The sequence below is a fragment of the Bos grunniens genome, chromosome 4 (assembly GCF_055505025.1).
Source record: "Bos grunniens cultivar Pamir isolate PY7600 chromosome 4, Bosgru_T2T1.0, whole genome shotgun sequence".
Classification (NCBI taxonomy): domain Eukaryota; kingdom Metazoa; phylum Chordata; class Mammalia; order Artiodactyla; family Bovidae; genus Bos; species Bos grunniens.
The window spans coordinates 42,555,015-42,569,246 of NC_141168.1; the positions used below are offsets into that span (position 1 = coordinate 42,555,015).

The 14,232-nt window shown below is 39.7% G+C and overlaps 1 protein-coding gene across 2 annotated transcripts in view; it reads left to right on the forward strand.

The window, feature by feature from the left end:
- Positions 1-14,232, forward strand: part of HECW1 (HECT, C2 and WW domain containing E3 ubiquitin protein ligase 1) — a 326,637-nt gene that overhangs the window by 154,972 nt on the left and 157,433 nt on the right. For both annotated transcript variants that reach the window (XM_086396047.1, XM_086396048.1), the window contains one exon: positions 2,799-2,968. In XM_086396047.1, coding sequence (XP_086252173.1) covers positions 2,799-2,968 — 170 coding nt within the window. The remainder of the gene's footprint in view (positions 1-2,798; positions 2,969-14,232) is intronic.

A 14,232-nucleotide genomic window follows, 5' to 3' on the forward strand; every position in this document is an offset into this window, starting at 1 on the left:
CGCTCTTTAAAGTCCTAATTGACTCCTTAATACAGCAGTTTTCAAACATTTTACTCTGTGAAACACATATTTTAATAAATATACAAATTGAATTTAAACTATAAAAGCTCACTGGAGGACATGAAATGAGGCATGAAAATATGAAGAAATATATGCTCCTGAGTATAAAGTTCCCATTTCTCCCAAAATTAATCTATAAATTTAATACAATTCTGATCAAAATTCCAATTCTTTGAAGGCAGCTTTTTAAAAAATTAATAAGATTAATATGGAAGAATAAATGTGTGAGTAGTAAAAAAAGATGTTTTCTTTCGGACAAAAAAACAAGAACAATGAAGCATGACTAGACTTAGCAGGTATCAAACATGTGATAAAGACATATTATGCAGATTTAGATAAGTTGTTTGATGGAAGAGAATTTTTTCAAAAGACCTATTTATACATAAGGATTTGACCCATGCCAAAGTTGGAATTTTTATAAAAAGGTAGTATCACATTTTGGTTAAAAACACAGACTTTGGAATCAAAGAGGCAGGTTCAAATTTCATTTCTGACGTTGACCAACTATAAAAACCTGTTCAAATTACTTAACTCAGAAGCCTCTATGTTTTCTTCCTCAAACTAGTGATATAATAACTACTTTGTAGAGTTTGTAACTAGGATTAAATCAGATTATATATTTGAAGGGCATAGAATGGTCCCCAGAATTTAGTAACTAATCAATAAATGGCCGGCAGTAGTGGTGGAGGTGATGAAGGCGATGATAGTCATATTATTTTATGGTGAATAAATCTATATGTCTATCACATTCTCAGCCATTGTCCCCAATACCACCTCCCAGAAATGATGACTCACTAGGAGAACTCATGAGTATTATCGTACTCATGACTATAAAACATTGAAAAGAGAAAAAGCAAATTGCAAAGGAAAAAGGTACCTGGGATGAAATCTGGAAGATAGCAGGTGCAAATTTCCATGAGTCCTCTCTCACTGGAGTCATACAGCTTGGGTTCATTTTCCCCAGCAACAAGTTGTGATAAAAATATGAATTATTATCTATCAAAAATTTTTTTAGTCACTCAGTCATGTCTGACTTTTTGCGACCCCATGGACTGTAGCCCACCAGGCTCCTCTGTCTATGGAATTCTCTAGGCAACAATACTGGAGTGGGTTGCCATTCTCTTCTCCAGGGGATTGTCCTGATCCAGGGATCAAACCCAGCTCTCCCACACTACAGGCAGATTCTTTACCTTCTGAGCCACCAGGGAAACAAGGAGGCTCAATAAAGATTCAGAATCCAAGGTTTTCACTGGGGGCTGCTCATGTGGCCAAATTCCTCCTAGGACTTACTAAAATTCCAGACTCCCAGAGGAAAGCAGGTGTTCGGTGTAAACAGGGTAGTTTGCACAAACACTTGGGGCACAGAGATGAGTTCTTATTAGTTCTGAGGTGTGAGAACCCCCCTGACACTACCGAAAGATCAACCCTATGAACAGACCTTTCTAAGGAGAAAAGACTCAGGCTGTCACACATTTCTATGGGTGATAGCTGAGTTCTACAAATTTCCGTGATGTTTATCTTTTCCAATGTTTATCCCACCTCACAGCAGTATATAATAACGCAAGAGTGGAAGAACAGTGTTGTTACGGAGACTGCTCTGAGTCAATTCAAAGTATCGTTTAAATTCACATGAAAGCTCCTGTACTTTTTTCCATCAGTGACAAATTCCTCCAAACACCTCACAACTTATACCATACTTGAGAATCAATCCGATGTATTTTTAACTGTTTCTTTTACTTAAGTATAAGTAGGAACAATTTTTTGGAAAATACTTTAATAATACAAAAATTTTAATTATGTTTTTGATATTATAAATTTATTTCCAATAAATATAAGATGATTTCAGATTGTCGGCAGAACAGCTATAAACCACTATCACCTCTCTCTCCCCTCTACACACAGCATGAAATTTTACATGATCAGATACTTTCAATTACAGGGAACGGCTCAGTTTTCAAAGCCTTTCCTCCTGACAGCATGGTCTCTCCTCAGAACTCTCCTCACTGAAGTGCATTAGCTCCATGGAGGCCATGATTTTTTTCTTTCCTCCAATGCCCCTGCTCTTCACTCTTTTAATCTTCATCTTTCTTTTTTTTCTCCTAATTCTCTCTTTCCTTAGTCAGTGAAGATCCTATTTACTGTGTGACTAGAGCCCTTGTTTTTCTGTCTCCACTTTGAAGAATTTTCACCTAGACCCACTGAATTTTCCAAGATGGATTTCCTCTCTCAGTGTGCACCCAGGTTTCCTGAGGTAACCCTCAGCCTTATCCCAACCTGCCTGAGGAGCACCAGAAGTCCAAACCAGAAAGGGTCAACAGTCTTCTCTTGAAAAGCATAGTGACCACAATGCCAGTATTGATTTATTACAGGCAGTTCTTACCAAACCAATTTAATATACGTCAGTAAATGTTTCATGTAATGGGTTCTGGAGACACATCAGTCCATATTTTGTAATGAGGTGAAAAACGGTGGTTCAGGATTGAAATTTTTTCTGTGTTTCAAATGGACTCTTTTCCTTGTATAAAACCTAATCTAATCTTTTGGGCCTTCCCTGATGGCTCAGACAGTAAAGAATCTGCCTGCAATGCGGGAGACTCGGGTTCGATCCCTGAGTCAGGAAGATCCCCTGGAGAAAGGAATGGCTACCCACTCCAGTATTCTTGCCTGGAGAATTCCACAGACAGATAATCTTTAACCTTACTAAAACACACAAAATTGAAATATCCTCTATTTTATAGATTTCCAGGCCATGGGGTTGAAGAAAGGGATGTTTTTCAACCCAGACCCTTACCTGAAGATTTCTATTCAGCCTGGGAAGCACAGCATCTTTCCTGCCCTCCCCCACCATGGACAGGAGAGGCGATCCAAAATCATTGGCAACACTGTGAACCCCATCTGGCAGGCTGAGGTGAGTGCCCGGGCCCTGAAAAACGGGCTTAAGTGACAAAGAGAAGTGACTGACCATGAAGCCCACGTGCTACTCCCTCCCTTCTTGGAGCCCCAAACTCTTCTGCTTAGTTCATGGTTCTCTTGGTCCTAGAGGGGGGCCATGTTTTCCTTGGGTTGTAGCTCCTAGGAATTTTTTTTTAAGTGGGTGAAGTGGAGTTTTTTTTATATTTATTTTATTTTAATTTTTATTGGAGTATAGTTGATTTACAATGTTGTGTTATAGCAAAGTGAATCAAGTATATAGCAAGAATATAGCAAAGTGAATCAGTTATACATATATCCACACTTTTTTAGATTCTTTTTCCATACATACCATTAGAGTATTGAGTAGTGTTCCCTGTGGTAAACAGTAAGTCCTTATTCGTTGTCTATTTTACAGCTCAGATGGTAAAGCGTCTGTCTGCCTGCAATGTGGGAGACCCAGGTTTGATCCCTGGGTCAGGAAGATCCCCTGGAGAAGGAAATGGCAACCCACTCCAGTATTCATGCCTGGAAAATCCCATAGACCGAGGAGCCTGGTGGGCTACAGTCCATGGGGTCACAAAGAGTTGGATAGGACTGAACGACTTCACTTTCACTTTCAGTGTGTATATGTCAGTCGCAATCTCCCAGTTTATCCTTCTGCCCTTACCCCCTGGTAACCATAAATTTGTTTTCTATGTCTATGACTCTGCTTCTGTTTTGTAGATAAGCTCATTCATCCATGTTGCTGCAAATGCCTTTATTTCTTTCTTTTTTATTATTATATTATATATATATATATTATATATATTATATATTATATATATATATTATATATATATATTATATTACTATATTATATGCATGTAAAACATTTTCTTTATTCATTCCTCTGTCGATGGGCATTTAAGTTGTTTCCATGTCTTGGTGGGTACTGGAACCAGTACCCCAACATACGAGGGGACGACTGTAATAGCCTCTTCATCTGATTCTGAGCCTGCAAGCAGAACTCCCTCTCTCTGCCTTTCTGTGGGAGCAGGAAGAAATGCATTCTCACATACTTCCCACACGTGTGGCCCTTGAGTGAGAGTGACAAATTTAAACTGTGTCCGTCTGGACCAGTTCCAGAGATTCTCACACTGTCAGGTTCCTGGGACAGGTAAAACAATAAGCCCTAGAATAACACTGGGGTTGCATACTATTTGATTTAAATAGGTATAAATTTAAATAGATTTAAATCATTCACACCATCTTCCTGGTTTGCTTGGTGCTAGGCAACTTGCTGGAACTTTTGAATAGTTTGATGAATAGTCTGATGAAGGTGATTTTCTTCTCCTACATGTGTCTCCTCCGCCAGCTGGGAGCAAGGAGGTTCCTCAACAAGACCTCATCTGGCTCAGCCTCACAGTGACTAAGTCTTGTCCGAGAGAACTAGCAGAAAGTTGTCACCCCATTGACTGCCTAGCTCCCTTCTTTAGCTTGAGGGAATAATCTGCAGACTGCGTGGCTTAAGGAACAGGGAGGCTTAGGACATGAAAGTGCTGCAATATAATGTAGGAGTTAAAAGCACAGCTTTGCAGTGACACAGACCTTGGTTCAAATCCCAGCTTGGCTAGTTATTAGTTGTGTAACTTTGAGAAATCAGTTATCCTCGATCTGAGCATCATATTATCCTTATCAGGCTGGTGCTGATGGTCCAAGGCACTCACTTTGGGCAGTATTCTTTTATTCTTCAAAGTAGATCATCTCTGATGCAGAACTTTCAAGTATCCTTGACAAGAAAGTGTAGATATCTGGGGACAAAGATTTTTCATTTTCTGCTTCCTAGGCTTAATTAGGCTTTATAAGGGCTTCCCAAGTGGCTCAGTGGTAAAGAATCCACCTGCCAACATAGGAGACCCAAGAGACTTGGGTTTGAGTCTGAGGTTGGGAAGATCCCCCAAAGCTGGAAATGGCAACCCACTCCAGTATTCTTGCCTGGAAAATTCCATGGACAGAGGAACCCAGTAGGCTACAATCCATGGGGTTGCAAAGAGTAGGACATGTCTGAGCACCACACATGCTTTGTAGAAGGTGCCATAAGGGAGATAGAGTTGTATTTGAGCTTCTTACTACTTTGGTTATCAACAGACTGAAAGCATGCATAGTGCCACTAGCATGGAGTCATGAATCTTAAATGATTTGTTCCTACATTCCTGGCTATTCTTGGCAGTTATTTATGGACTTCTCACTGCATTCCTGGGAATACAAGATGCCACAGAAATTTATAGTACATGAAAAGAAAAAAGCCTCTTTCTTCTGAAGAACTTTAGAGAAGCTTGTACTAAGACCTTTAGCCATAAAGGTATTATTATAAGTCTCAAAGAGCATTTATAAAATCCAGCACCATCAGAATATGTTTTGGCTTAAAATGTCAACTAGATTCACTTTAGGTTCTGAAGCAATTTCTGAATCTTTAGTTCAGATTTATTTTGCTCTGCAAGGACATAGCAAGCTCTCAGTCTTCCTCTGCTTCTTGACCTACTCGGGTCTTTCCAGCATGCTGTGGCGAAGGTTTGCATCCCAAAATAAGTTCTACCATGTGTCTCCCCCACAAGGCTCAGACTGAGCTTGTTTCACTTGCTTTCTCAAGTTAACCAGAAGAGTAACTGGCTGAGAAGTGATTTAAAACAGTGGTTTGTGTTACTGCAAAGCTGTATTTTCAAAGCCCCTAAATGAGCCTAGAGTGCCCAGTGCTCAAATGTGGATGTCTCAGCCCCAGTGGAGATCATCTGAGGCCTTCGATGACCCAGCGTCTTTTACCACTTGTGTCAGTTAGGGATGCCTCTGGCTCTGAACTAGAGAAAGCCTGGCCAGCTGTGATATTTCTCACAAACAGTAAGTCCAGAGGGAGGTGCGCAGGCAGTGCAACCACTGAGCACAGCCCCCAGGGACCTGAGCTTTCTGGGTATTCCTACTATACCTCAGCAGATGGCTCTCCTCTTCCTGTCTGAGAACTTCAAACCCAAGTTCCAGGTAGGAACAAAGCAAAAAAAAAAAAAAAAGAAAGAAAGAAACTTTCTTCTTGAAAGGCTTTCAATTTTTATCCTGTAGGAGAAGCCCTTTTCAGCAAAAGCCCTATTAACTGTCACAGGACCTCACCTATTTGGGAAGATCTGATATTTCACTTCCCCGACTCCAACAGGGAGGGCAGGGGAAGAGGCGGTGAACATGGGTGCTGAATAAACGGGTTTATAGTGTCCGCAGTGTGCTTCAGTTGTACTTCCAGCACCTTTCACCTCCGACACTGTACTGAAGTCACTCTCAGTGGCTGCTTTCACGTGGCTGTATAAATTGTTTCTTTGCTTACATCTGCCTAAAATGGACATCCTCAACTAATGCTACCAGTGACTCCTGCTTATCCATAGATTCTCAGCTAAAATACCACCTCCTGCCTGGTACCCTCTCCTAGGCCTCAGAAGGAAAGTGCTCCATCCTCTGCTCCTTTGTCCAGACTTCTACCAGAGTATCTTTTATTTGCACAGCTGTCTTCCTCATGAGACTTTGAGCTCCTCAAGGAAAGAAATCCTGTCCAATTTATCTTGATACCTCCAGTTCCCAGAGCCTAATCCTGGTAGTTTCTATAGGGCTTACTATGCCAAGCCATGTTCTAAATATGTTATATAATTAACTCATTTCATCCTCATAACAATCCTGTAAGATATGTACTATTGTTATCCCCATTGAAAGATGAAGAAACCAAGACACAGAGAAGTTAAGTGATTTTCCTAAGATCATACAGCTGGTAAATGACAGAACCAGAATTTGAACCAGTTCAGAGCCTGATATTGATCAGTTTTGTGCATGGGTGGTTGTGAATAAATTCTGGAGAAAGTATCTATAGCTTGTATCAGATACTCAGAACGACCATTATATCCTCTTACTTTAGGTGAAAAAAATCAGTTGACATCTACAGCATTGAGTGATAAGGCCCACGTCAATTATCAAAAGCTTAAGTTGTTCTTTCCAGCTAATTGTATGAATGCCTACTTCTGGAGAATAAGTTTAAAGGATAAATGAATTTTTTAATATGGGGAAAGCAAGGTGAAGTTCTCATGGTTGATTATTGATTCATTTAAGAAATATTTATTGTGCATCTACTCTGTAATAGAAGTTGAAGTGGCAGGAAGGACACAAAAATGATTGATAGATAAGACCCCACAGGCACATGGAAGGAAACAATACAGTGAAATAAATGTCCTAATCAAGGTGTGGACAGGATGCTGCAAAGCACTGAGGGAAGACCTCACAGAGGGTGCACTCTTGGACTTGGGTCTTGACAAGGGGTAGGACATTTTGGGGGAGAGGGAGGGCATTCCAGGTGCATATGCAAAGGTACCAAGGCATCCACAGACACTTTGGGGCAGTTCAGAAACGTCTCATGGGTGTAGCTTGTGGTGTGCACGGACGTGAGATGGCAACTGAGCTGGGTTTACTTTAATCACACACATTGCGTGGTTTCCTGACCTCCTTACAAGTGAAAGGTAATGTTGGCTTCTGGGTCTCACATTGCAACCCATGGTGAATGAAATGAAGATTCCTTGCTCCTGATGGATTTATGCAAGCCAGTAAATCTCTATGCAAGAAGGTAAATGAGGATCAAGTGTCCTACTTTCTGTATTTGCTAATTAACATTCCAGCGATGTTCAGTGAGAAATAATTGATGTTGCTCGCAGTTAAGAGCAAGAATACCCTTTAACATGTAATTTAAATGCTAAATTTATTTCTATGATTAATGTTTCATTAAAGTCTTATGTGATTTTTTCAAATTTATGCAAGTTCAAACTTGAAACATATTTTTGCTGATTAAAACAGGCTAGCTAAATCTTAGAAAAATTAAAGTTACAATTAGAATTTTTAAATGAGGAAAAATGGAGAGAAATAGATATTAAATGTAATGCAGACTAAAAAAATTAAAAAGAAGACTTCCAAGTTGATTGATTTATCTCTTTTTTTTATTATTATTACTGTAATTAGAAACTTCTTTTCACCCTGGGAACACTCTTCTTGATTTTAGGTCTGTTTACTTTCCAGGATGGATATAATGAGCATTTATAAGATTATAACTTCACAGAGAAGTTAAACAGAAACAGCAGCAACTAATGAGTTTGGGGTTATCTGTTCAGCATGCTTATATACAGAGTATACTTCTGCCTCTAAATAAAACAGGGAATTCCTGAAAGTGGAGTCTCAGAAATATCAAGCAGGTTGAGCAGATATTAAAATTGGGCCTGGGCCCTGGTGTATATTCATCTCTACCCAGTCTCTCTGCTTCTCTCAGAGCTGGGTTAATTAATCCCCTTACTACTCCAGTCTGGTCACAAGCTCAGAGGATTAGAAACCAAGTAACCTTAAGGCTTCCCTGGTGGATCGGATGGTAAAGTGTCTGCCTACCATGTGGGAGACCTGGGTTTGATCCCTGGGTCGGGAAGATCCTCTGGAGAAGGCAATGGCAACCCACTCCAGTACTCTTGCCTGGAAAATCCCATTGATGGAAGATCATGGTAGGCCGTAGTCCATGGGGTCACAAAGAGTCAGACATGACTGAGCTACTTCACTTTCACTTTCTTTCTTTTCAACCTGAAGGAAACACCATCTCATAATATGATGTGTCTGATGGAGTAGAGCTGCCTTAGACTGCTGTGCTCCAGGAAGGCCTCTCTGAGTTGCTGTCATGTGAATTGAGAAGCCAGACATATGAAGAACTCGTTGGATGTGCATCTCAGACAGAGGAAGCAGCCAGTGTGAAGTCTTGGGTGTAACAAGCTTGCATGTCTAAACAGCAGGAAGGTCACTGTGGCAGGAAGATGTCAAGTATGGAAGGGATAGGGTCAGGTATAAGATAAAGTGTGAGAGAGAGGCAGGGAAGTGATTGGGATTTGATTGTAAATGTGGTAAGAGGCCATTGGAGGAGGGAAGCATCTGATTAAAACTTTATAAAAATTATCCTGCTTTTATATGCAGAATGGATTATAAAGAGGCTGAGATGAAAGCAGTTGATTTTGCTTCTGGCTCTCATGGAGCAGCATGTGACACATTAACACAACACAATGAGAAAAGCCAGTTAAAAGACAAAAATTAAAAAGTGGTGATGACCTATGAGAATGGTTAAAACAAGCAGAACTCATATGGTTAAGATCCTGGAGAGGAAGGAATTGCGAGTGAACCAACTTTCTTCTACTACTTTTTAAAAGAGCAGTAAGGTAGGCAAAAGGAGAAGGCAATGGCACCTCACTCCAGTACTCTTGCCTGGAAAATCCCATGGACAGAGGAGCCTGGTAGGCTGCAGTCCATGGGGTCGCTAAGAGTCGGACACGACTGAAGTGACTTAGTAGCAGCAGCAGCAAGGTAGGCAAAAAGCTCCTGAAGGTTTAAGAGGAGTTTGATGTCATCTCATGGTACTGAAAAGACAAAGTAGGAGTTCTGGATCCTCCAAGGAGGAGGTGACCTAGAAAACCCCAGATTCTCAGTTGGATTTCTGGCTGGCTAAGTATATGATCTGTGTGTGCTCAGTTGCTCAGTCATGTCTGACTCTTTGCAGCTCTATGGACTGGGACCCTCTGTCATGGAGATTCTCCAGGCAAGAATACTGGAGTGGGTTGCCATGCCTCCCTCCAAGGGATCTTCCCAAGCCAGGGATTGAACCCAGGTCTCCCTCACTGCAGATGGATTCTTTACCGACTGGGCCACTAGTGAAGCCCAAGAATACTGGAGGGGGTCGCCTATCGCTTCTCCAGGGGATCTTTCTGACCCAGGAATTGAACCGGGGTCTCCTGCATTGCACACGTATTTTTTTACCAGCTGAACTACCAGGGAAGCCCATAAGTATATGATCAGGGCCAACCTATGGTAGAAAACTTGAAGACAGCTCAAACAACTCAATCAGTCTCTGATTAAAAAAAAAAAATCTGACCCAGTAATGATAAAAACAGACACATTGAGGCTTATTGTTGGAGTTTTTTAAATGTAGATTTTAAATACTTTGTATATGTTTTCAAACTTAAAAAGCTAGACATAGACAATAAAAAGATAAATATAAAATGTCCACTACCTTGAAAATTAAGCAAAAAAACTCCTTAAAAATCTATGAGTCAAAGAAGAAATCACCAAAAAACCTATTTTAAAAAATATTTTGAACTTATTAAGTTATAATGAGCATATGACATATCTAAACTTGCAGGATGCAGCTAAATTAGAAAAGAGCTAAATATCAGTGTTCTGAGTTCACATATGAATAAGCTACAAAATTAAGAGCAAATCAAACAAAAAGAGAGCAGAGGGAAGTATACTAGTATAATGAACATAAATGCAAAAATCACTGAAGTAGAAGACAAATGCATAATATAGAAAATTAACAAAAATCAAAATGTAGTGTTCTTATATTTATTAAAAAAATAAGTGTATATTATAGTGTTTATGCTAATAAATTTGAATGGAAAATTCCTAGAACAATATCTTACTAAACTTACATGACAATAAATAGAAATGCTGAATAGTCTATTAAGGAACTTAAGTATGTAATTTAAAAACCTTTCCACAAGGAAATTTCTAAGACCAGAATTGTCACTGTTGAAATCTCCCAGACATTTAATAAAATAACAATAATCTTGTACAAATTCTTCCAAAGAAAAGAAATGTGTTTTATGAGGCAAACTTGTTTTATACAACCAACAAAACTTTGATACCAAAATCTTACAAGGTCAATACAAGAAAGGCAAATTTCATTCCAAACTCTCTCATGAAAATCTGTGCAATTATCCTAAACAAAACATTGACTAATTGAATCCAGGAACATAAAAAGGCTAATACTTTACCAAATTGTGTTTATTCTAAGAATGCTAAAAGCTCAATTGATGTAGCTGTTTTTCTCTGGCACCAGTGTTGCCATCATTTGCTGAACTCCAGATGAACAAGAAAGGGAGTAACTAGTTCTCTCTGTTATGATTTGTACTAGGCTTCCTACAAATCTAACAATGGTAAAACACCCAGGAAGCAATTAGACACAAAACTTGCTCACAGGAGTGTGCCACCATTACCAGAAGCTCACATAATTTGTTAGTTTATGAACTTCCCTCCAGTGTCTGGTATATATCTGCATAGGACTTCAAAAAGATCTGCAATTCCTGATCACTGCTGTTGATTTCTTGTTCAGAGTCATGAAGCTGTATGCTCTCTACCATGTGTAACAATTATGCCAAATGATATCTAGTTAGGAAAACTGCATATGGATAATGTGCTTAAAATCTCCCATAGTGGTAAGTATTTCGTTATCTAACAAAACAACAAAAATCTTCCATCTACTGGTAATTGTGAATATCAGAATTTTTTTGTGAAGTATCTAACTGCAAATAGAAAAGCAGTGCATAGATGCACAGTTTGGCATTATAAGGGGTTTGGGTTTTTTTTTGGTTTGTTTTTTGGTCTTTAATCCTCCTTTTATGATTATTTTTATCTTTATTATCTTTATTAGGAAATAACTTTATACATAAATACAATTTATTACAAACAAGTGAAAAAACTGCATTTATTTAAAACTTTACATTATGACAGTTTTGTGTATTGGTAGTCGCTCAATCATGTCCAACTCTTGAGACCCCATGGAGTGTAGCCCACCAGCCTCCTGTATCCATAGGATTCTCCAGGCAAAAATACTGGAGTGGGTAGCCATTCACTTCTCGAGGGAATCTTCCCAACCCAGAGATTGAACTCTGGTCTCCTGCATTGCAAGGCAGATTCTTTACCATCTGAGCCACCAAGGAAGCCCAGTTTGTTCTTTTTGCTGCAAGTACCATTCAGTTGTATGGCTATACATATTATTTATACACTTACCTGCTAATAGACATTCAGATTGTTTCCAGATATTGACTATTGTGAACAAAGCTGCTATGGATATGCAGGTACAAGTCTTCTTTCTCTCAAGAAATACCTAGAAATGGAATGGCTAGATCATTTTAGTGGGTGAAAACTGCCCAAAAGTTTTCAGTGTGGTTGCACCAGTTCATATTCCCACCAATAGTGTTTGAGAGTTCCAGTTATTCTGTGTCCTCATAAACACTTGGTATTCTTTCTTAATTTTAGTTATTCTCAGTTCAGTTCAGTTCAGTTGCTCAGTCGTGTCTGACTCTTTGCGACCCCATGAATTTGCAGCACGCCAGGCCTCCCTGTCCATCACCAACTCCCGAAGTTCACTCAGACTCACATCCATCGAGTCAGTGATGCCTTCCAGCCATCTCATCCTCTGTCGTCCCCTTCTCCTCCTGCCCCCAATCCCTCCCAGCATCAGAGTCTTTTCCAATGAGTCAACTCTTCGCATGAGGTGGCCAAAGTACTGGAGTTTCAGCTTTAGCATCATTCCTTCCAAAGAAATCCCAGGGCTGATCTCCTTCAGAATGGACTGATTGGATCTCCTTGCAGTCCAAGGGACTCTCAAGAGTCTTCTCCAACACCACAGTTCAAAAGCATCAATTCTTCAGCGCTCAGCTTTCTTCACAGTCCAACTCTCACATCCATACATGACCACTGGAAAAACCATAGCCTTGACTAGACGGTCCTTTGTTGATAAATGGTAACTTAATGTGGTTTTACTTTGCATTTGTGTGATGATTAATGGTATTGAGCATCTTTTCATCTGCTTATTGGCCATTTGTACATTTTCTTTTGAGAGATATTTGGAGATATCTAAGGGTTTGAGAGTTCTTTATATACTCTGATTCAAGTTCCTTGCCACATATCTATTTTACAAATATTTTCTCCCAGTCTGTGGCTTGCATTTTTATTAGTACTATATTTTAAAGATGAAATGTTTTATATTTTTATGATGCCTAGTTTATCAGGTAATTTTTTCTTGATTCATGCTTTCTGCATTCTATCTAAATCTGCCCAAGTTAACAAAGATAACTATTAAGTTTTCTTCTAGGAGTTCTATAGTTTTCATTCAGTTCAGTCTCTCAGTCATGTCCAACTCTTCATGACCCCATGGACTGCAGCACAGCAGGCTTCCCTGTCCAACACCAACTCCCAGAGCTTGCTCAAATTCATGTCCATTGAGTCAGGGATGCCATCCAACCATCTCATCATCTGTCATCCCCTTTTCCTCCTGCCTTCAATCTTTCCCAGCATCTGGGTCTTTTCCAGAGTCAGTTCTTCACATCAGGTGGCCAGAGCATTGGAGCTTCAGCCTGACCATCAGTCCCTCCAATGAATATTCAGGACTGATTTCCTTTAGGGTTGACTGGTTGGATCTCCTTGCAGTCCAAGGGACTCTCAAGAGTCTTCTCCAACACCACAGTTTAAAAGCATTGATTCTTTGGTGCTCAGTTTCTTTATGGTCCAACTCTCACATCCATACATGACTACTGGAAAAACCATAGCTTTGACTATATGGACTTTGGTCAGTAAAGTAATGTCTCTGCTTTTAGTATGCTGTCTAGGTTTCTCCTAGCTTTTCTTCCAAGGAGCAAGTGTCCTTTCATTTCATGGCTGCAGTCACCATCTGCAGTGATTTTGGAGCCCAAGAAAATAGTCTATCACTGTTTGTATTGATTCCCCATCTATTTGCCATGAAGTGATAGGACTGGATGCCATGATCTTAGTTTTTTGAATGTTGAGTTTTAAGCCAGCTTTTTCACTCTCCTCTTTCACTATCATCAAGAGGTTCTTCATTTTCTCTTTGCTTTCTGCCAAAAGTGTGGTGTCATCTGCATATCCTAGGTTATAGATATTTCTCCCTGAAATCTTGATTCTAGCTTATGTTTCATCCAGCCCAGCATTTTGCATGATGCACTCTGCATATAAGTTAAAAACAGCCTAAATGTACTCCTTTCCCAATTTTGAACCAGGCCACTGTTCCATGTCCCATTCTAACTGTTGCTTCATGACCTGCATACAGATTTCTCAGGAGGCAGATAAGGTGGTCTGGTATTCCCATCTCTTTAAGAATGTTCCACAGTTTGTTGTGTTCCACACAGTCAAAAGCTTTGGTGTAGTCAATAAAGCAGAAATAGATGTTTTTCTGGAATTCTCTTGCTTTTTCTGTGATCCAATGGATGTTGGCTTTTTTTATCTCTGGTTCCTCTGCCTTTTCTAACTCCAGCTTGAACATCTGGAAGTTCGCAGTTCACGTACTGTTGAAGCCTAGCTTGGAGAATTTTGAGCATTTCTTTGCTAGCGTGTGAGATGAGTGCAATTGTGCAGTAATTTGAACATCCTTTGGCATTTCCTTTC